This window comes from Ranitomeya imitator, chromosome 2, assembly GCF_032444005.1.
Source record: "Ranitomeya imitator isolate aRanImi1 chromosome 2, aRanImi1.pri, whole genome shotgun sequence".
In the NCBI taxonomy this organism is placed as follows: Eukaryota; Metazoa; Chordata; class Amphibia; order Anura; family Dendrobatidae; genus Ranitomeya; species Ranitomeya imitator.
In genome coordinates this window covers 377,638,898-377,663,089 of record NC_091283.1, presented here as the reverse complement: position 1 = coordinate 377,663,089, position 24,192 = coordinate 377,638,898, and the positions used below count along the sequence as shown (strand labels likewise).

At 45.0% G+C, this 24,192-nt stretch overlaps 2 protein-coding genes across 3 annotated transcripts in view; one reads left to right on the top strand and one right to left on the bottom strand.

Annotated features, from left to right (window-relative positions):
* Positions 1-24,192, bottom strand: part of LOC138666617 (zinc finger protein 271-like) — a 240,808-nt gene that overhangs the window by 179,964 nt on the left and 36,652 nt on the right. The gene's annotated exons all lie outside the window — the stretch shown is intronic.
* Positions 1-24,192, top strand: part of LOC138664033 (oocyte zinc finger protein XlCOF22-like) — a 34,242-nt gene that overhangs the window by 4,169 nt on the left and 5,881 nt on the right. The window contains exons 2-6 of one of the 2 annotated variants that reach the window (XM_069750446.1): positions 15,878-15,982; positions 16,112-16,285; positions 16,370-16,493; positions 16,575-16,672; positions 17,754-17,844. In XM_069750446.1, coding sequence (XP_069606547.1) covers positions 15,878-15,982; positions 16,112-16,285; positions 16,370-16,493; positions 16,575-16,672; positions 17,754-17,844 — 592 coding nt within the window. Of the gene's footprint in view, positions 1-15,542; positions 15,983-16,111; positions 16,286-16,369; positions 16,494-16,574; positions 16,673-17,753; positions 17,845-24,192 lie in introns of those variants that run through there. The other variant, XM_069750445.1, reaches the window with a different exon arrangement.

Here is a 24,192-nt window from a genome sequence, read left to right as displayed (position 1 = left end):
TCTAAACTATCATGTTGCTGTTCATCTGAAGCAACTTCAGTTTGCTCCTCAGTTACAATACTGTGTTCCTCTATTTCAAACATTTCTATGTCTGTGGACCCAGAATGTTCTTCTAGCTGCTGGTCACCATCATTACTCTCATTCATTAGCTTAATAGTACTTATCATATTTGAAGCATTGTCAGTTACGACAGAAAGAACTTGCTCTTTTTTAAGTTCATAGTCTTGAAGAAGCTTTTCCACCAAGACCTGGAGAAACTCACTGGTGTGATGAGCTTTGGTGTCTTTTACTGCCAATGTCTTGGTAACTATTTCATTTTTGTCACAAACAAATTGGACATTGATGGCAAAATAGTTCACTCTGTGACGTGTGCAGGCATCCATTTTAAGAAACAGAAAGCGTCCCTTGAGAGTTTTTTTTAAAGGGAACCTGTCACCCCGAAAATCGCGGGTGAGGTAATCCCACCGGCATCAGGGGCTTATCTACAGCATTCTGTAATGCTGTAGATAAGCCCCCGATGTTACCTGAAAAAGGAGAAAAAGACGTTATATTATACTCACCCAGGGGCGGTCCCGCTGCTGGTCAGGTCGGATGGGCGTCTCCGGTCCACTGCGGTGCCTCCCATCTTCTTTCCATGACGTCCTCTTCTGATCTTCAGCCACGGCTCCGGCGCAGGCGTACTTTGCTCTGCCCTCTTGAGGGCAGAGGATAGTACTGCAGTGCGCAGGCGCCGGAAAGGTCAGAGGCCCGGCGCCTGCGCACTGCAGTACTTTGTCTGCCCTCAACAGGGCAGAGCAAAGTACGCCTGCGCCGGAGCCGTGGCTGAAGATCAGAAGAGGACGTCATGGAAAGAAGATAGGAGGCGCCGCAGCGGACCGGAGACGCCCATCCGACCTGACCAGCAGCGGGACCGCCCCTGGGTGAGTATAATCTAACGTCTTTTTCTCCTTTTTCAGGTAACATCGGGGGCTTATCTACAGCATTACAGAATGCTGTAGATAAGCCCCTGATGCCGGTGGGCTTACCTCACCCGCGATTTTCGGGGTGACAGGTTCCCTTTAAGTTCTTCATTTTGTTTAAAAGCTTCTTCGATTACTAATTTTCTAATACTCTCTCTCCAGAGAAACACCAAGCTTGCGGGCCATTTCCCTATTCAGACACATAAAAGCTGGTCGTGAAAATAATGAAATAGGCACACTATCCTTTACCGAAGCAAGAAGGGGGAGAAGCCAGCGCTGCCTATGGTCAGAACGCAATACATAAAGTGCAAATGTACAGATTGATTTCTAACTGTATTTCAAAATGAGACATTTAGCAAACAATTGATCAATTCTTTGAGCTACCCCGCCACTTCACGGCAATCTCATAATGGGGCAGTCCTAAACTTCGTTATTTATATTCGCTGTGCCATAAAGGCCTCCTAAATAAATTAAAAGCAAGACCACATTAAATGCAAACTGTACCTAGAGCATTTCTGAATCACTCCCATAGCGTCAGAGGGGCAGGTAAGGATAAAGGTTGACCAGGTCCAGACACAGACATTTCAGGTCCAACTTCCACACTACCCAGTCAGCGCCACAGATGAAGAGTGAGACAGGCTGAGACACAGGTGCACAATTAAACAGAGCCTAAGGCAGGGCAGGGCTGCTGTATGTGTGTATAGCAGCCTATCAATCACAGGAAACACAGAAAGAATGTTGCACATGACCAGGCGACGCACGGCTACAGTGGTGGTCAGCCACGGAGCCAATATCGAAGCAAGAAGGGGGAGAAGCCAGCGCTGCCTATGGTCAGAACGCAATACATAAAGTGCAAATGTACACATTGATTTCTAACTGTATTTCAAAATGAGACATTTAGCAAACAATTGATCAATTCTTATCTGCCCCTCTGACGCCATGGGAGTGATTCAGAAATGCTTCAGGTATAGGTTGCATTTAATGTGGTCTTGCTTTTAATTTATTTAGGAGGCCTCTATGGCACAGCGAATATAAAAAACGTACAGCAGGACTGCCCCATTATGAGATTGCCGTGAAGTGGTGGGGTAGCTCAAAGAATTGATCAATTGTTTGCTAAATGTCTCATTTTAAATACAGGTAGAAATCAATATGTGCATTTGCACTTTATGTATTGCGTTCTGACCACAGGCAGCGCTGGCTTCTCCCCTTTTTTGCTTCGATATTGGTTCCGTGGCTGACCACCACTGTAGCCGTGCGTCGCCTGGTCATTTGCGCCATTCTTTCTGTGTTTCTTGTGATTGATAGGCCGCTGTACACACATGCAGCGGCCCTGCCCTAGGCTTTGGTTAATTGTGCACCTGTGTCTCAGCCTGTCTCACTCTTTATCTGTGACGCTGACTGGGCAGTGTGGAAGTTGGACCTGAAATGTCTGTGTCTGGACCTGGTCAACCTTTATCCTTACCTGCCCCTCTGACGCCATGGGAGTGATTCAGAAATGCTTCAGGTATAGGTTGCAGTTAATGTGGTCTTGCTTTTAATTTATTTAGGAGGCCTCTATGGCACAGCGAATATAAAAAACGTAGAGTAGGACTGCCCCATTATGAGATTGCCGTGAAGTGGCGGGATAGTTTAAAGAATTGATCAATTGTTTGCTAAATGTCTCATTTTAAATACAGTTAGAAATCAATATGTGCATTTGCACTTCATGTATTGCGTTCTGACCACAGGCAGCGCTGGCTTCTCCCCTTTTTTGCTTCGACACTATCCTTTACAACAAGCTCTATGATCTGTTTTTTAAATGTGTCTACCGTCATTGTCACAGTTACTTTGTCACTGACAAAATATCTTGCAACTGATGGCTGCAAAGTTCTCTGCTCCTTTGTTTGGCTGGAAGAGCTGGGCACTGGTTCATTGGTTTGGATGTGGTCTTTCTCATCCACTGCTTTCAGTACTTCTGGATGAAAGCACTGTACATGTCTCTTTAGATTAGAAGCTCTGGTAGGAGCATTTTTATCTTTGCCTGAATATGCACTGATCTTGGCTTCACAGCATTTGTTTTCGTCTGGATCATTTGTCATACACTGACAGACATAATGTTTTCTGTCTTGAGTGATGGTGAAATGTTCAAATACAGCTGATTTAATGTGCCACTTTTTTGACATTCTCAGGTTTTTAATTCTGCATTCACAATCCAAATGACAATTGTTTTTCCTAAAAACAATTGAACAAAATTATTGCCAGGTCATACAACTGATATAGTGGTCAGTAATACTGTTATTCCTCATGTACTCACAGTTAACTGATGCAAAGTTTGTTGAAAGGATAATACTTCTTACAGTCTTCCTCTTCTGAGTAGCAGCTGTGAGATGTTTGGAAGACGCACACCAAACATCTAGTCTAAAGGAGGAGCTTTACTAAGAATTTGCAACACATTTTCACTTTCAGTTTCATACATGGTAAGTAGGGGGGTTGTGGCAGCATGAGGTTAACCAAGTATAAGATTAGATAAGGGCAGTGGAGAACAGTGACACACAAGAAGTAAGAAATGTCTCTATCTCCAGCAGAACTGCTTATCACTGTTGTTCATAGTTTGATAGAACATATATACAGGTCCTTCTCAAAAAATTAGCATATAGTGTTAAATTTCATTATTTACCATAATGTAATGATTACAATTAAACTTTCATATATTATAGATTCATTATCCACCAACTGAAATTTGTCAGGTCTTTTATTGTTTTAATACTGATGATTTTGGCATACAACTCCTGATAACCCAAAAAACCTGTCTCAATAAATTAGCATATTTCACCCATCCAATCAAATAAAAGTGTTTTTCAATAACAAACAAAAAAACCAACAAATAATAATGTTCAGTTATGCACTCAATACTTGGTCGGGAATCCTTTGGCAGAAATGACTGCTTCAATGCGGCGTGGCATGGAGGCAATCAGCCTGTGACACTGCTGAGATGTTATGGAGGCCCAGGATGCTTCAATAGCGGCCTTAAGCTCATCCAGAGTGTTGGGTCTTGCGTCTCTCAACTTTCTCTTCACAATATCCCACAGATTCTCTATGGGGTTCAGGTCAGGAGAGTTGGCAGGCCAATTGAGCACAGTAATACCATGGTCAGTAAACCATTTACCAGTGGTTTTGGCACTGTGAGCAGGTGCCAGGTCATGCTGAAAAATGAAATCTTCATCTCCATAAAGCATTTCAGCCGATGGAAGCATGAAGTGCTCCAAAATCTCCTGATAGCTAGCTGCATTGACCCTGCCCTTGATGAAACACAGTGGACCAACACCAGCAGCTGACATGGCACCCCACACCATCACTGACTGTGGGTACTTGACACTGGACTTCAGGCATTTTGGCATTTCCTTCTCCCCAGTCTTCCTCCAGACTCTGGCACCTTGATTTCCGAATGACATGCAAAATTTGCTTTCATCAGAAAAAAGTACTTGGGACCACTTAGCAACAGTCCAGTGCTGCTTCTCTGTAGCTCAAAAGTGGCTTTACCTGGGGAATGCGGCACCTGTAGCCCATTTCCTGCACACGCCTGTGCACGGTGGCTCTGGATGTTTCCACACCAGACTCAGTCCACTGCTTCCTCAGGTTCCCCAAGGTCTGGAATCGGTCCTTCTCCACAATCTTCCTCAGGGTCCGGTCTCCTCTTCTCGTTGTACAGCGTTTTCTGCCACATTGTTTCCTTCCAACAGACTTACCATTGAGGTGCCTTGATACAGCACTCTGGGAACAGCCTATTTGTTGAGAAATTTCTTTCTGGGTCTTAAGGTACCGTCACACTAGACGATATCGCTAGCGATCCGTGACGTTGCAGCGTCCTCGCTAGCGATATCGTCCAGTGTGACAGGCAGCAGCGATCAGGCCCCTGCTGGGAGATCGCTGGTCGGGGAAGAAAGTCCAGAACTTTATTTCGTCGCTGGACTCCCCGCAGACATCGCTGAATCGGCGTGTGTGACACCGATTCAGCGATGTCTTTGCTGGTAACCAGGGTAAACATCGGGTAACTAAGCGCAGGGCCGCGCTTAGTAACCCGATGTTTACCCTGGTTACCATCCTAAAAGTAAAAAAACAAACACTACATACTTACCTACAGCCGTCTGTCCTCCAGCGCTGTGCTCTGCACTCCTCCTGCACTGGCTGTGAGCGTCGGTCAGCCGGAAAGCAGAGCGGTGACGTCACCGCTCTGCTTTCTGGCTGCCCGGCGCTCACAGCCAGACCAGAGAAGCAGAGCGCCGAGGACAGACAGCGGTAGGTAAGTATGTAGTGTTTGTTTTTTTTTACTTTTTAGGATGGTAACCAGGGTAAACATCGGGTTACTAAGCGCGGCCCTGCGCTTAGTTACCCGATGTTTACCCTGGTTACCGGGAACCTCGGGATCGTTGGTCGCTGGAGAGCTGTCTGTGTGACAGCTCTCCAGCGACCAAACAGCGACGCTGCAGCGATCCGGATCGTTGTCGGTATCGCTGCAGCGTCGCTATGTGTGACGGTACCTTAACCCTCTTGCTTGAGGGTGTCAATGATGGCCTTCTTGACATCTGTCAGGTCGCTAGTCTTACCCATGATGGGGGTTTTGAGTAATGAACCAGGCAGGGAGTTTATAAAAGCCTCAGGTATCTTTTGCATGTGTTTAGAGTTAATTAGTTGATTCAGAAGATTAGGGTAATAGGTCGTTTAGAGAACCTTTTCTTGATATGCTAATTTATTGAGACAGGTTTTTTGGGTTATCAGGAGTTGTATGCCAAAATCATCAGTATTAAAACAATAAAAGACCTGACAAATTTCAGTTGGTGGATAATGAATCTATAATATATGAAAGTTTAATTGTAATCATTACATTATGGTAAATAATGAAATTTAACACTATATGCTAATTTTTTGAGAAGGACCTGTATTTGAGTAAAGGCCCCGTCACACTGGACGATATCGCTAGCGATCCGTGACGTTGCAGCGTCCTGGCTAGCGATATCGTCCAGTGTGACACGCAGCAGCGATCAGGATCCTGCTGTGATATCGCTGGTCGGGGAAGAAAGTCCAGAACTTTGTTTCGTCGCTGGATCTCCCGCAGACATCGCTGATTCGGCGTGTGTGACGCCGATTCAGCGATGTCTTCGCTGGTAATCAGGGTAAACATCGGGTTACTAAGCGCAGGGCCGCGCTTAGTAACCCGATGTTTACCCTGGTTACCATCGTTAAAGTAAAAAAAACAACCACTACATACTTACCTACCGCTGTCTGTCCCCGGCGCTCTGCTTCTCTGCTCTGGCTGTGAGCACAGCGGCCGGAAAGCAGAGCGGTGACGTCACTGCTCTGCTTTCCGGCTGCCCGGCACTCACAGCCAGAGCAGAGAAGCAGAGCGCCGGGGACAGACAGCGGTAGGTAAGTATGTAGTGGTTGTTTTTTTTACTTTAACGATGGTAACCAGGGTAAACATCGGGTACTAAGCGCGGCCCTGTGCTTAGTAACCCGATGTTTACCCTGGTTACCGGCAAATGTGTGACAGCTCTCCAGCGACCAAACAGCGACGCTGCAGCGATCCGGATCGTTGTCGGTATCGCTGCAGCGTCGCTTAGTGTGACGGTACCTTAACATTTATAAAATTCATATGAAAGTTTAATTATGAAATATTAATACATTTTTTTTAAAGCTGGAGTCGGAGTCGGTACATTTCTACCGACTCCGACTCCAACCAAAACTAACTCCGACTCCACGACTCCGACTCCACAGCCCTGACTGCAACCCATGAGATTCTATGAGCTGTCCCAGGCCGAAGGTGTAAATGGAGGAGAGCAGGGGCCCTAGGACTGAACCTTGCGGGACTCCGACAGAAAGGAGCGAGGTGAGGAGGTGGTGTGTGAGTTGGAGACACTGAATGTCCGGTCTGTTAGGTATGATGCAATCCAAGATAGGGCCAAGTCAGTAGTAATAAGGAGTGATCAATTGTGTCAAAGGCAGAGGACAGGTTCAGGAGGAGTAGGAGGACAGAGTAGTGTCACTTGGCTTTGGCAGTGAGTAGGTCATTGGTGACTTTTGTTAGGGCAGTTTCAGTGGAGTGACGCAGTCGGAAGCCAGATTGTAAGCGGTCGAAGAGGGAGCAGGAAGAGAGGTGGGAGGACAGTTCAAAATGGACATGTTGTTCCAGTAGTTTTGAGGGACAGGGGAGAAGTGATATGGGTGATAGCTTGATACAGAGAATGGGTCAAGCTGGTGATTTTTAAGGATGGCTGTGATTGGGGCATGTTTAAAGCATGAGGGGAAAACACCAGTTGTTAGTGATAGGTTGAAGAGATTGGATAAGGTTTGGATGAAGACTGTGGTGAGGTTTAGGATGAAGTGGGATAGGATCGGGTTTAGTGCACAGGTGGTCAGATGTGATCTTGAGAGTAGGGCAGAAAGTTGGTCGTCTTTGATGGTGGAGAAGCTGGTTTTGGAGAAGGAGGGCTGAGTAGTTAGGAGGAGGGACTCTGGGGGTTGTAGGCCAAAGCTTTCCCTGATGTTATCAATTTTCTGTTTGAAGAATGAGGCAAAGTCTTCAGCTGAGATAAGTGGAGATGGAGGAGGTGCTGAGAGACTGAGGAGAGAATATAAGGGGTTGAATAGCTGTTTAGGGTTGTGAGACGGGGAGATATGAGATTTTTGAGAGAGGATAGTGAGGATTTGAGAGATTTACATCACATACTGTATTGAACTACTTTGCCCAATTTATTATATATTTTGTGAACCATTTCATACCGACTCCAACTCCACCAAAATGGACACCGATTCAACTAACCTGGAATCCAGCATGTTGGAATTTCAACAGGAGATAAGCTACTGTCAGAACAGTCTGGAAGCCTCTGTCATAGAGAACACAGGAGCGTGGCTGGGTATAGTTGAGTCGGAAGAAGTAGGTGTTGTCTGAACAGTTATTTAATGTGTCTTTAGGGGTTCACTTGAATAATTGTGGTTGTTTATAACTTACTAAGGCAATCATAGAATGTTAGAGTTGGAAGGGATCTCAAGGGTCATCTTGTCCAATCCCCTGCTCAATGCAGAATTCACTAAACCATCTTAGGCAGAAGTCTGTCCAGCCTCTGTTTGAAGATTTCCATTGAAGGAGAACTCACCACTAGAGTTGAGCGAATTTGCACGGGTCCCTGCTTATTCAGCAAGCTATAGCGCTTACCGAATAAGCTGCAGAGGGAACCCCATTTCCTGGATCGCGCCAGTTCATCAGCTGTTTGGCTCCTCAGCTACATGTGTCACGGCTGTGTGACAGTCACAGCACATGCATGGACAGCCTGTGTGTTGGGCTCTCCATTCATGTGCTGTGACAGTGACACAGCAACGACACATGCAGCTGCGTTGCAGAACAACTGATTAATCGACGCACTCCATGTATCCGGGTTCCCTCTGCAGCTTATTAGGTAAGCGCTATAGCTTGCTGAATAAACAAGGACCCGAGCAAATTCGCTCAACTCTATTCACCACCTCTCGTTTCAGCCTGTTCCACTCATTGATCACCATCACTGTTGAAAAGTTTTTTTCCATTATCTAATCTGTATCTTCTCCCTTTCGGTTTCATTCCATTGCTTCTCGTGTTTCCATGTGCAAATGAGAATACTGATGAACCCTCTACACTGTGATATCCCTTCAGATATTTGTAGACAGCTATTCAGTCTCCTCTTTGCATTCTTTTTTGCAAGCTAAACATTCCCAGATTCTTTAACTGTTCCTCGTAGGACATACTTTGCAGTCCGATCAGCTTCTCTGAACCTGCTCCAGTTTGTCAATGTCCAGAACTGGACACCGTATTCCAGATTAGGCCTGACCAAGGAGGAGTAGAGGGGGATAATTACTTCACATGATCTAGACTCTATGCTTCTCTTGATACATCCTAGAACTGGGTTTACCTTGCTGCAGCATCACACTGTTGACTCATGCACAGTCTGTGATCTATTAGTGGACCCAAGTCTTTTTCACACTTGCTGTTGTTATGTTTTGTTCTATGTTTAGAAAAGAGGAAGCACTGGAGGGCACCACTACAAGGGATCACCTACTGCATGCATGAACAATATGAAGGCAAACAAGAAAAGTGGCATGCAATTATCAGGGATCACCAAAAATATTAATATCCAAAATAGTTTTATTAGAAAAACATCACGACACTGCACTACAAAAGTTAAAAACAATTAAAACTGCATAATGCGGACACAGTTTAACATGGACCTACAATAAGGTCATGCCCCTGCCAACTTCCCCTGATGAAGCCAGGTTTTCCTGGCAACACGCGTTGGGCATTACTGTGCCCCTGCCTCCTCCTTCTCCTCCACCTCACATTGCTCCATGTAGGCACAGTTCCTTGCGGGATCTCCTTTACACCCAGGTTCAGGTTGTATGAAATCTTCTGACCCCTGTATCTAGGGGACGCCTTTATTGTCTTTTGGCAGAAGCTTTCCCTGACCCAAAGTAAAAGTCCCTGCACCTTTCCTTATGGTTATATGGTGCATCGGCGCTATTTACTTATTTTCTGGTTTTTCATCTTTGTGCAGTATTCCCTCCAAAGATTGTCATCTTACTCTGACAGCATTACTTTGTGTTATTTGAACATATTGCATAGGTGCTATTTGCATTAATATCCTTGTAATTGTTTGATATAACCAACTCTGCTGTTGAATTTTGTGGAATACTGTGTTCTTGGGGGTTGGCATGGGCATGACCTTATTCTAGGTCCATGTTAAACTTTGTCCTCATTATGCAGTTTTAATTGTTTTTAACTTTTGTAGTGCAGTGTCCTGATGTTTTTCTAATAAAACTATTTTGAATATTAATATTTTTGGTGATCCCTGATAATTGCATGCTACTTTTCTTTGCCTTCATAATGTTCTATGTTTAGGCACATTTTTAAATTCACGGGCAAATCATATCCACATTATGGATGACTGCACAAGCTAGGTGATATTGAAAGTAGCACGGTCTTGTCCACAAAACAAATGTGATTAGTGCATGTTGTGATTTTCTTGGAACATGTGCACTAGTACATGCACTTACATATATTTGCCACTTCCGACGCTTGCTCTCCATACCATCTGTACATGTGTCAAGGCCCAATTCTCCAGATGTAAACATGACCCAGCTGTATAACTATTATGGGATCACCTGTCAGGGTATGTGCACGCGTTGCGGATTGGCCTGTGGAATTTTCTGCACAAAATCTCCATCTCTTGGCAGAAAACGCAGGCCATAATGCTTGTGGATTCCATGCGCAATTGATGCGGATTTCTTGCGGTCTACATGCGGATTGTCATGCGTTTTTTGATGTGCGGATTTGCCTTACTCAATGTATAGCCAATGTGTGCAGAAACTCTGTGTTTCTGCACAAAGAATTGACATGCTGCGGAAAAAAAAACGCAGCGAATCCGCCTGGATTTGCAGCATATGCACAGCAATTCTCAAATTCCCATTGACTATCATTGTTACTGTACTACACTGCGGATTTGATGCAATTCCACGAGTCCAAAAACACTGCGGAAACGCATCAAAATCTGCAATGTGTGCCCACAGTCGTAAGGTAAATTCCCTTAGTCATATATCAGGTTGTGCAGCATGAACCTGAGGCAATGATGCAGCAAGTCAAGACTTGCTGGATGGCATGTGAATCTACAAGGAATAGGAGAGCAGGTTATGCATGAGAGCACATGGGTAAGAGAAGCTGGAAGCACTATATGCAGCAGTACAACATCAACACATAGGAATTGCAGAGATGTATATGCAGAGAGGTACAGGTGCTTCTCAAAATTAGAATATCATTAAAAAGTTAATTTATTTCAGTTCTTCAATACAAAAAGTGAAACTCATATAGAGTCATTACAAACAGAGTGATCTATTTCAAGTGTTTATTTCTGTTAATGTTGATGATTATGGCTTACAGCCAATGAAAACCCAAAAGTCATTATCTCAGTAAATTAGAATACTTTATAACACCAGCTTGAAAAATGATTTTAAAATACGAAATGTTGGCCTACTGCAATGTATGGTTAGTAAATACACTCAATACTTGGTCGGGGCTCCTTTTGGATCAATTACTACATCAATGTGGTGTGGCATGGAGCTGTGACAATGCTGAGGTGTTATGGAAGCCCATCTTGCTTTGATAGCAGCCTTCAGCTCATCTGCATTGTTGGGTCTGGTGTCTCATCTTCCTCTTGACAATACAACAGATTCTCTATGGGGTTAAGGTCAGGAGAGTTTGCTGGCCAATCAAGCACAGTGACACTGTTATTTTTAAAGCAGGTATTGGTACTTGCAGTGTGGACAGGTGCCAAGTCCTGCTGTAGAGTGAAATTTCCATCTCCAAAACGCTTATCAGCAGAGGGAAGCATGAAGTGCTCTAAATTTTCTTGGTAGACAGCTGTGCTGACTTTGGTATTGATAAAACACAGTGGACCTACACCAGCAGATGACATGGCTCCCCAAACCATCAATGATTGTGGAAACTTTACACTAGACCTCAAGACCTGTCATGGCTGCAGCGACCAATCAGCGACACGCACAGTCCGGAAGAAAATGGCCACTCCTTACTCCCCACACTCACTGCCCGGCGCCCGCATACACCCCTCCAGTCTGCCCTCACACAGGGTTAATGGCAGCAGTAATGGACCGCGTTATGCCGCGGTGTAATGCAGTCCATTACCGCTGCTATTAACCCTGTGTGACCAAGTTTTTTACTATTGACGCAGCCTATGCAGCGCCAATAGTAAAAACATTGAATGTTAAAAATAATAAAAAAAATAAAAAATGATTATATACTCACCTACGCTGCCTTTCCCGCTCCTCGCGATGCAACCGGCACGTTCCAGTCGCACGGATGGTCTGGCAGAAGGACCTGCCATGACGTCACAGTCATGTGACCGCGGCGTCATCACAAGTCCTGCGCGCCTGCGCGGAAAGGACCTGCCGTGACGTCACGGTCATGTGACCGCTACACGGTCATGTGACCGCGACGTCATGACAGGTCCTGCACGACAAGGACCTGCCGTGATGTCACGGTCATGTGACCGCGACACGGTCACGTGACCGCGACGTAAGCACACCCTGGGACCGGAAGATGCCGCCTGCACCCCACACAGGTGACAGTGCTACAACGCACCTGCGGAAGGTAAGTATATGTTTATTTTTTATTCTTTTAACCTGTGTCATACGTGGCTGGGCAATATACTACATAGCTGGGCAATATACTACATGGGCTGTGCAATATCCTACGTGGCTCTGTGCTGTATACTACGTCACTGGGCAACATACTATGTGGCACTGTGTTGTATAGTACGTCACTGGGCAATATACGGCGTCACTGGGCAATATACTACGTAACTGGGCAATATACTATGTGGCTCTGCTGTATACTATGTCACTGGGCAATATACAATGTAACTGGGCAATATACTACGTCACTGGGCAATACACAATGTAACTGGGCAATCTACTATGTGGCTGGACAATATACTACGTGGCTGGGCAATATACTACGTGGCTGAGCAATCTACTACGTGGCTGGGCAATATACTATGTGGACATACATATTCTAGAATACCCGATGCGTTAGAATCGGGCAACCATCTAGTTGGTCATAAGTGGCTTGACACAAGGAATACGATACTTGTAGCCCATGTCCTGGATACGTCTGTGTGTGGTGGCTCTTGAAGCAATGACTCCAGCAGCAGTCCACTCCTTGTGAATATCCCCAGAATTTTTGAATAGCCGTTTTGTAACAATCCTTTCAAGGCTGCAGTTGTCCCAGTTGCTTGGGCACCTTTATCTACCACACTTTTTCTTCCACTCAACTTTTGATTAATATGCTTGGATACAGCACTCTGTGAACAGCCAGCTTCTTTAGCAATGACCTTTTGCGGCTTACTCTCCTTGTGGAGTGTGTCAATGACTGCCTTCTGGACATCTATCAAGGTTGTGGAGCCTGCTGAAACAGACCAAGGGACCTTTTTAAATGCTTTGGGAGACTTTTTTTGTTAATTATTCTAATTTATTCTATTCTTTTTATTCTAATTTATTTAGAAAATGACTTGCATTTTCATTGGCTGTAAGTCATAATCATCAACATTAACAGAAATAAACAGTTGAAGTAGATCACTCTGCTTGTAATGATATAATATGAGTTTCACTTTTTGTATTAAAGAACTGAAATAAATCAACTTTTTGATTATATTCTAATTCTGTGAGAAGCACCTATATATCTGGAGTCCTGCGATAAGGGTTTGTTTACACAAGAGTAGAAGAGATGAATAATCAATATGGAATCTTACTGCAGGGTTATAATTCCACACAGGAACTACAGAGTCTGAATTTTTAATAGCAACAGAATAGCAAAAAATAATTATCAGGTAGACTGATTGCACAGATGAGTTTGTAAACTTGTAACTTGAAACAACAGAACATAGAATGGAGTACTACCAGAAGAAGCTGGACAAGGCTGAATAGTAAGTAGTAGCTAGTTACTGGATTGTGAAATTAGAAAAAACTTATGTTTTCTAACAAATATTTGGTCTTTACAGATGGTCTGAATAAAAATGAAATTTATTTAGAATAAAAGTTACAATTAAAAAGGGATAAATAAAGATAAGATATAAAAGCCGTATAAGAAGTATTTATATATGGTATGCATGAGAGAAGTGTCTTCCCTGCTGCCAAAATATATTGTATTTAAGTCACACTTGGCTCGCAGCCATGGAGTTTCACCCATGTCCAGACCAAAGAATGTTGACCAACAGTAATAGTTTTGCATAAGCAAGATATAGACAATTATTAGTTTTTACCGGCAGTGCCGGGTATTGAGGTGCAAGACTCGTGTGAGTTTCTCGCAAGTGTGACCCCGGCTGTAATCGCAATATCTGTTTAATTAAAAAAAATGGCATGGGCTTCCACGCAATTTTACAAACCAGAGACGAAAGCCAGCGCCTGGGGGTCAATGTTTATAGTCTGGGAAGGGTGTAATACCCAGGGAACTTCCCAGGCTATTAATATCAACTCACAGCTGTATATTTAGCCTTTACTGGCTATTAAAATAGAGGACCCCAAAAAAATGACATGGGTCACCCTATAATTAATAACCAGAAAAGGCTATGCAGACAGCTGCGGGCTGATATTAATAGCCTAGGAAGGGGCTATGGATCTTGTCCCCCCCCGGCTACAAACACCAGCTCTCAGCCACCCCAGAAAAGGCGCATCTCTAAGATGTGTAAATTCCGGCACTTAGCCTCGCTCTTCCCACTTGCCCTGTAGTGGTGGAAAGTGGGGTTCATATTTGTGGGGTTGATGTCACCTTTGTATTGTCATGAGTCATCAAGCCCACGGGTTAGTAATGGAGAGGTGTCAATAATGCTAAGTGTAGGAATAACTACTCTGTAGCGACTCACATCGGACCAGCAAAAGCGCAGTCACAGACGCAGTTTGCACAAGCCACCACTGCTAGACAATTCCTTAAGGGCCGGGATATTGCTCACCCACTCCAGCCCTTCTCAGACTGCTATCACAGGATAGCTGGCGTCTGGTGACACGGACGATGTAGAGTCAGGTACAAAAACAAATCCAAAGCTAGCAGCATAAAAGCCAAATGAAGACCAAAGGGAAAATAGCTAATAAAGAAGACCCAATAACGACCAATAGCAACTACTGAGTTCCAACCAGAACCCAACCACGCAGCACTCGCCATGCCTCTATGCAAAGGAACTGAATAAACAGCACTGAACTGGATTAGAAGAAGGCCTTAAGTAGCCAGTCCAAATCTAAGTATAACAATCAGTTAATGCATTTCTCCCAGTCATGTTCAGGTAGCCATACAGCTGTACAGCATGATGCACACATTCCCACCATTTGCTAACACCAGGCAAGGAAGCATCCCGCGCTTTCTGGCCATCGTGAGACCCATGTCTCCCGGCCGCAAAACAAATGGGAAGCGTCCCGTGTTCACACATCACTCAACATTTCCACGCAGGGGCCACCACCGTGTGCAGTCACACCACACAACTGTGCGATAGTTCCACTCCCAGCGCAGATAGACTGGCGGATAGTTCAGGAAACTGGAGGAGGAAAAATGCATCCATGGATGGTTTCCTAACACACAATTAATGGTCCTGGTGCACCAGTAAAAAAAAAAATATATGCAAAATGTGCAGAAAAATATATAATATGAGTTATTGGATCATAGTTTGGCCAAAATACGCAGGCCCCAACCCATGTCAAGGGTCCTCACTGACTTGCAAGTCCCTACACTATACAGAGAGAGTGCCAGGCAGACCGCCTAATTGAATAGTAATAGGCTAATAGCCAGTGGTGACAGTAACTCTCTGGTGCCTGCACACAATAAAATTGAAGTCCCTGCCCTAATAAGGGTGAAACCGTGCATAAGAGGGATGGTAGGCAGAATGCGCAGGATTACGGTCCGCGCACCTGACGTCAAAGGCAAGCATGGAGGAGAAATGTAGTGTGAGAGAAGAGGCAGTCTTATCTTACGGGCAACATACACGCATAGCCTGGAATAGCAGAACTAAAAAATAAGATTTTTAATGACAAGCCATCATCAATGATGCATACAGGTATGACTAGTTTCAGCTTTACAAAACCTGCATGTCCATATTATTAACTTAAAATGCTCAAATGGGTTGTCAGGTAGCCTTTAAAAAGCCTTAGTTTATTATGTCAGCTGTATTTGCTGGGTTAGCACAGTATCCCGATAGGTACAAGCACAAATGGAGCTGGCCTTAGGAAAGGGAAACAAAGCCCAGCGCTGGAGCCTGGATAGGTAATATCCATCTGATATCTGATTCTTTATGATTTTACATTGGCTCTTATTCCTAATCAGGTCCTTACAATATCATATCCTCTCTTTATATGGAAAATCTAAGAGAATTTACCTGATTGACCCATCAAGAATGGATAGAGACAGGGAGAAGCTGGTGGAGAGGATATTACACCTCACCGTAGAGATCCTCTTCTGGCTTACTGGAGAGGTGAGAGATTCTGATGACGTCACATTACATCATTCTTATCTATGGGAATAACAGATGGACAGACCTGGAGAGGTGAGGACTCTGGAAATGTCTGTAGTGAGATTTATTAATGTCTCTCTCCATAACCAGGATTACATATTAGTGAAGAAGGCTTCTAGTGAGCGCTGTCAGGCCCCTGAGGAATGGGAAGAACCCTTGAGTCCAATCATGGGGCCTCCACCTCAGTCCCTATTACATGAGAACATTAGTGACCAGAAGATCCTAAAACTCACCTACAAGATAATTGAGCTGCTGACTGGAGAGGTGACACTGCTGGGAATGCTGGGACAATATACAGTAATGCTATGGAGGGATTCGGGGGGATGACTATATCATTGTATGTGTCAGGTTCCTATAAGATGCCAGGATTTCATCATCTTTTTCTCCATGGAAGAGTGGGAGTATTTAGAAGGACACAAAGATCTGTACAAGGATGTCATGATGGAGGTTCCCCAGCCCCTCACATTGCCAGGTAATAGACAGGACTAAAAACATGCCTTATAGTTTTCTGTATGTAAAGAATAAATTCAGTCTCTGTATGTGTTTTCTACAGTTTTATCCAGTCTAAGGACAACACCAGAGAGATGTTCCAGTCCTCTCCTTTCACAAGACTGTTCAGAAGAAAATCCCAATGTTCCTCAGGTTCATCAGGTAGATGGAGATACCGTATATACTCGTGTATAAGCCGAGTTTTTTCAGCACATTTTTTTGTGCTGAAAATTCCCCCCTCGGCTTATACATGAGTCATTGTCCCAGAAAGACGGTGGGGGAGGGGGAGCAGCGGGTCACAAAGGCAGGAGTCGGCAGCTAAAGCCTGTGCCCGCTGCTAAAGAGAAATGAATATTCACTGCGCTGGCAGTGATTATTCACTTCTCTTACTGTTCGCACAGTTACAGCCGCAGCTGCCGGCTTCCAGCACACATCATACTTACCTTCCCTACACACCCTCCCTGCATCTTGTTCCGGCGCCAGCAGTTCTTCTTGCTGAACGTTCACATGGCCCGCTCATTAAAGTAATGAATATTCACCTCACTCCACTCCCATAGGCGTTGAGTGAATATTCATTACCTTAATGAGCGGGGCTACTTGATCGCTTGGCCGGAATATCTGCTAATGCCGGAACGAGATGCAGCGAGGCCGCGCAGGGAAGGTAAATAGGATGTGGTTTTTTTCTTCTATATAGGAACCATGCATACAAGGATAGGGATGGGGAGCCATGCATACAAGGACGGGGATAAGGAGCCATGCACACAAGGACAGGGACGGGGAGTCATGCATACAAGGACAGGGACGGCGAGCCATGCATACAAGGATGGGGATGGGAACCCATGATTACAAGGACAGGACGGGGAGCCATGATATAAGGACATGGATGGGAACCCATGATTACAAGGACGGGGATGGGGAGCCATGTATACCAGGAAAGGGATGAGGGGACAATGCATACCTGGCTTATACTCGAGTCAATAAGTTTTCCCAGTTTTTTGTGGTAAAATTAGGTGTCTCGGCTTATACTGGGGTCGACTTATATTGAAGTATATATGTTAAGTTGTCATGAGATCTCCCCTATGATGTGTAGATGGCGGTGGAGGTCTTGTGCTCAGTCTTGTTTTATCCACCAGTATTATATGTTTTATACTTGTGTAATGAGAACGGTGGAGATGGCAGGATTAGCGCTGATCAAAGATGTGACTTCACCATCTGTCTGTGACTTTTACAATATGTGTTTTAGGGTAAAGATCTGACCAATATTAATACTTCAGAGTCATATGTGATAGATGATGAGTGGAGTAAAGAGGAAATATCTACAGATAACCACCCAGGTGAGTAGTAAATTTGAGGTACAGCCTCATTTTTGAAAGACAGGTATTAGCTATCCAACATGCTGATTTTGTAACCAGAATCAAGTGCAAATCTGGATGTGTGTCACACGGTTGATGTGATCTATCTGGGCTTTACAATCTTGTTTTGAAGCTGTAGATACATTTGTTAGGGATAATACATCCACAAGGATAAAGAATTTGTTAAGGGACAAAAAATAAAGTCATAATTTACACATTTAATGAGTAGAAATCTTCAGTAAAGACCACAAGGATCACCTTTTGGCACAGTACTTTTTAGTTTCTTTTTCTGAGGTGCCTCATTGGAGGACACAGGAAATCATAAGTGAGGTCTACTATTACCTGGAGACTGACACTAAGAACAACACCTAAAAAAGAAATAAAAATAAGTTGGATCCCCACCAGCAGGCTACACTTGGCCTAATGACACCAAGCTATCAATTTAGCTTAGTGTCACATAAGAGGCAGACACAAGTCTTGGATCCATACCTAATTCCTAAGTTGGGTAACAGTGCGGGATATGCCATTCTTCTTCACCACAGCGCTTCTTTTTCTCCCTTCAAGAGGCTTATGATTTCTTACTGGGGTGTTCTTTGCGGGCAAAGCATTTTTTTGATGTACATCTTCATAGTTGTCCTGCTTGAGAGCCTGATAGCGGTTCTTTAGTGGTATGGGTGCTGAGTGCCTCCTCATCCTCCAGCTTCTTTGGGTCGCATGCTTCCAATTTTCTTCTTCAGCAGATATATTGAAAGGTGCTTCTCTTCAAACATTCTGGATAGATTATTCTACTCTGTCATTATCTTCTTCAGGAACACTGAAAAGTTCTTCTCTTGGAAATTTTGATTCTCTTGGATTGGCACGTCTGTAAGCTTTCTAGTGTGTTTACCTAACATCTATGAGATAGGACCTACTTTGTTTGGTCCCAGCAGATCCATCTCATTCAAGGCTTGAACTAGGTCTTGTAGAGGATTCTACCTTTGTCGCTTTAGCCATACCATCCATTTAGATATTTTTTGTCCCCAATTATCACCCATGGATGCCTGCCTCCTCCACTAGAGTTTCCTGTGGTAGATGACTGGCTCATTGTTGCGGTCTTGGCCTTTCAACAACTCAGGGGGATCTTGGACTTTTTTCACAATCGGGGCAATGTTTTCTTTTGCCCTACGTTAGCCTAACAATTTAGATTGCTTGCTTATAATAGGATTCTATAGCATGAGTCCAGTATTCATGTTCTTCCTTACAGAGTCATCCTAGTATACCACATGGCATCCATGCATTACTTTCCCAGGGCAACCTCTTCCTCTTGAATTCATGTTTGATCAATTTAACTGCATTGCTGTCGTGGTCACAGTCCTATAGGTTCGGGCATTTCTGATTATGTTATTCTGACTATGATCAGGGCACGAAAGTCTTCTGTGTCACATATATTTCAGCACAATTGGAAGGTCTTTTTTTGTGGGTGTTAAGCCGATGTCACTCCTATATATTTCTTTTAGTTCTCTCAGTGTTGCAAATTGCTGCCTTGGCTATCCTTTGCCATAGGTGCCTGACTTCCAAACCTAAAGTCAAGAATTTCTTCCAGGGTGAGCCACACTCAGTGCCGCCGTATAAGCCCACCTGTATGTGTGGATCCTCAACCTGGCTTTGGTCACCCCTTTAGTCCTTTACAGCCAATCAGGGACATCTCTACACTCTATCTTTCCTTTAGTTTGAATTTCCTGATTGTGATCACTCCCACCAGGCAAGGTGTTGTTACTTTTCCTTCTTTGTCCTTCACCTGGCCATGGTAGTCTTGCATCCAGTATCACTACGATAGTTTCTTGTTTGTATCGGTAGGCCCTCGCAGAGATCTTGCCACCTCTAGGGTTATCATTACTCGTTGGTTTCAATCTGCAATTCTGAGGCAGATCTGCCTAAAGACTTTATTCATGGTCATGGCTCAATCCTCATCCTCCCGAGCAGTGGGAGCCTCCTGGGCCGTATGTCATTTGGGATCTGTTCTTCAACTATGTAGGGCTGCTAGTTGGTCTTCAAGCCACATCGTTTCAAGGTTTTACAGAGTTCTCACTGCCACGTTGGCTGATACAAGTCTTGGCAGAAGGTTGCTGCAAATGGCAGTTGCTTGAGTGTTAACTTGAGGGATTGATGTACTGTCAATAGATTTCCAACCCCAGGGACTACTTTGGGACATCCCATTGTCTTCCGTGCCTCACAATTGTGAACCCAGGAAAGAGGATTTTTTATACACAATGTAAAATCTCTTTCTTGTACCCTTCATTGGGAGGGCAAAGCACCCATCCTATTGGCCTTGTGGGCATTTATTTTTCCCGTCTCCCATGACAGCACACATGAGAGAGGGGATCCGCCCAGTCAGGACAGGAAACCTAGTGAAATAAAAGGGCGGTACCTCTCCCTCGCTTCAGTTGGGTTTCCTGTCCTGATGGGAACCCTAGTGCTGAAATCACGGCGGTTTTGAAGACTCACCCACTCCTGTCCCGGCACTGGAAGAACAGGCAGGATGCCTGTATGCTGGCCTTCAGGTTGTGGAAGCGCCGTTCGCAGGTCCTGGGGCCTTTGCGCACGTGCGGGCCTTAGGCAGCGCAGTCCGGAATCCTGTGGCTCTTCTGCGGCTGCCACGCCGCTCTCTGCCCCCTCTGCTGCTGCTTTTGGCCCTGGCCTAGCTTCTGGGTGCGCGGCAGGAGTTGCGCGCAGGGCACGCTGGGAATGGGCGTGCCCGCGTGACGTCACTGCTGCGCGCCGGATCCAAGATGGCGGCGCCCATACACAACGCTGCCGATTCTCAGGGACCTTCTGGCGGTCTCCTGGTGGGCGCAGAGGTGGGGGAGGAGCAATGTTTTTACCGGATGAGGCGGTGAGCAGTGTGGATCACCCTTGAAAAGGGGGTGGGTCCACAGGAAAAGCGCTCAATCTACAGAGCTCCGCTATGGAGGATTGTATGGAGCAGCGCTCACTTCAGTCATCACCACAGCAGCAGCAGCAAGAGATCTTACCAGGTGCCATGTCTGCTCACCAGCATACTAGGAGGAGAAGCGGCAGTCGTTCGGATCGAAAGTCGCAGGACTCCTCAGCTTCTAGGAGGGACGTTATCCGTACTCCAGATCAGCCTCAAAATCCGGTACCCTTGAGTGTCAGCGGGTGGTGAGTGATCTTCGTGAATGTCACATTGGTGGTAATGGGCTACATTTCTCTGCTTGTTTGTCAGGCGCCGAGGAAGGCTAGTGCCAAGTCCAAGAACAAAGAATGTGCCCTCTGCAAAGCCCCGCTAGCAGTCCAATGGCAGAAAAGCCTCTGTGCGGATTGCATTCAAAATACTATTCAGGCTGAATCCCCTGACTTTGCCGCTAGCCTTAGGGCCATGATTAGGGCAGAGTTTAAAGGGTCTTTAAAATCAGTTCTTAAAAAGAAAAGTAGCAAGATCCTAGAGACTATTTCGGATTCTGTTACCCCTCAGTCTGATGAGGAATATCAAGAGGGACCTCTATCTCCATGTTAATCCTCTTCTGTGTTCTCTGGCTCCTCTTCAGATAGTGATGTTGGGGGCCGACCATGCTTCCTAACTGAGAATACAGAATAACTGGTAAAATCAGTAAGGGCTACAATGGGCCTTAAGGATGAGAAAGAGTCCAGATCGGTAGAGGACGTTATGTTTGGCGGTTTGGAGGAGAAGAGGAAGCGTACCTTCCCAGTAAATACTAAAGTTAAGACCCTTATAGAAAAAGAGTGGAAGAAGCCTGAGAAGTCTGGTAGTCTTCCCTCAGCTTCTAAGAGACGATATCCTTTTGAGGAAAAGGATTCAGAAATATGGGATAAAGCCCCTAAAATTCATGGTGCGGTGGCTAGGTCATCTAAAAGGTCACCCCTACCCTTGGATGATTCAGGCGTCCTAAGAGACCCTTTAGATAAAAAAGCAGATGCTTTTTTTAAAACATACCTGGGAAGCAGCCGCAGGAGGTCTAAAACCGGCAATAGCTGGAACATGTGTTACCCGCTCCCTTATTGTCTGGCTGCAACAAATAGAGGATCAGCTGAAATCTAAAGTGCCGAGAGAAGAGGTCCTAGCCAATATGGCAATGGCACAAGGGGCGGCAGCCTTTATAGCGGATTCCTCAGCAGACTCTGTAAGGCTAGCAGCTAGGGCAGCGGGATTGTCTAACGCGGCAAGACGTGCCTTGTGGTTAAAGGGGTGCCCAGGGGACTTACCCTAAAAAAATAGACTCTGTTCCATTCCGTGTGACGGTAAATTCCTCTTTGGTCAAAAGCTGGAGGACATTTTAGAAAAAGCAGGCGACAAGAAAAAAGGTTTTCCTCGCTTTCCAGTGGATATCAGAAGGCCTTATTTTCGGAGAGGAAGATTCAATAGAGGTCGCCTAGATAGAAGAGATGGATCACTGTCTTGCACAAATAGAAGAAGTGACTACGACCCTTGCAGTGTTAGGTTGGGAAATAAATGTCGCCAAATCGAGGTTAACACCAGAGAAAGTTCAGTCCTTCCTGGGGTTGGTTCTGGACTCCACGCATCAACTCTGTCTCCTGCCGGAGAACAAAATATCCAAAATACAAAGTCTTGTGGAATTGGCGATACATCAGCCTGTAATGACACTAAGAAAGGCGATGTCCCTGCTAGGGTCACTAACATCCTGTATTCCCGCTGTAAAATGGGCACAGTTTCACCTGAGGCAATTACAGTGGGAGGTCCTGTCAACACAAAGGTTGTTAGAAGGGCGTTTGGAGGGAAAAATTCACCTCTCGTTACGCGTCAGAGATTCCCTAGTCTGGTGGTCAGTAAGGGATCACTTGAGCTCAGGGGTTCAGTGGCTAACTCTGATAGAAGACGTAATCACAACGGACGCCAGTGGTACAGGATGGGGTGCACATCTAGGGACCCTTTCCATACAGGGATCCTGGTCCCATACAGAAAAACATCACACATCCAATATAAAAGAGTTATGGGCTGTAGAAAGGGCAGTAAGACATTTCCTTCCGATCCTTCAGGGTCGTCATACCAGAGTGATGTCTGACAATTACGCGGTAGTAGCCTATATCAATCATCAGGGGGGAACAAGGTCCATTTCACTCATGAGGGCAACATCGTTGCTTCTTCAGTTAGCAGAATCTCACCTTCTGTCCCTTACAGCTTTGCACATAAAGGGGGTCGAAAACACGAAGGCGGACTACTTAAGTCGCAAAAAGCTAAGACAGGGAGAATGGTCGCTGAATCCCAGGATGTTCCATCAAATAGTGCAGGCCTGGGGCGAGCCGGTAATAGACTTGTTTGCCACGCTTCACAACAGGAAGGTGGAGAGGTTCTGCTCGTTAGACCTAGGGGGAACCCGGTTGCAGTAGATGCCCTCCGAATACCGTGGGAATTCAGCCTCGCTTACGTGTTTCCACCAATAGCATTATTTCCGGTAGTGGTAAGGAAGATCAGGATGGAGCAAGCAAGAGTGATTCTGATTGCTCCATTTTGGCCGAAGAGACCATGGTTTTCTCTTTTAAGGCAAATGTCAGTAACCGATCCATGGATCCTACCGGAGGTTCCAGACCTGCTTACCCAGGGTCCAGTATGCCACTCTCAAGTGAATGGCTTCCATCTGGCAGCCTGGAATTTGAGAGGGCATTACTAAGCCAACAGGGATTCTCGTCAGGGCTAATCTCCACCCTGTTGAGAAGTAGGAAGCCGATTACATCAACAATTTATGGTAGGACATGGAAGAGGTTTCTTGAGTTTTTAGGACAACCTTTGTCAGACGAGGCTCCTGTGGGTGCTATTTTAGAGTTTCTGCAAGCAGGCTTACAGCTGGGATTGGCTACTAATACGCTTAAAGTTCAGGTGTCGGCATTAGGAGCTTTATATCATTGTAATCTACCAACAAGTGGGTAGCCCGTTTCATTAAATCATGCAGTAGGTCTAGACCTGTTGTAATTCAGAAAATTCCTCCCTGGGATTTAAATCTGGTGTTAGATGCTCTAACTAAAAGTCCCTTTGAGCCTTTGCAAGAGTTATCGATAAAATTTCTCACTCTAAAAACAGTGCTATTGGTAGCTTTGACATCCGCACGTAGAGTGAGTGACTTACAAGCCCTGTCCGTTTGTCCTCCATACACTCAGATATATGATGACAGGGTGGTTCTAAAACCAGATCCGGCTTATCTACCTAAAGTAGTTCTTAAATTTCATAGAAGTCAGGAGATTGTTTTACCCTCATTTTGTGTAAATCCTAAAAATCCAGGCGAGGAGAGGTTTCACACTCTTGATGTAAGAAGATCTATGTTACAGTACATATCCTTAACTAGTCAGTGGAGGAAAGAT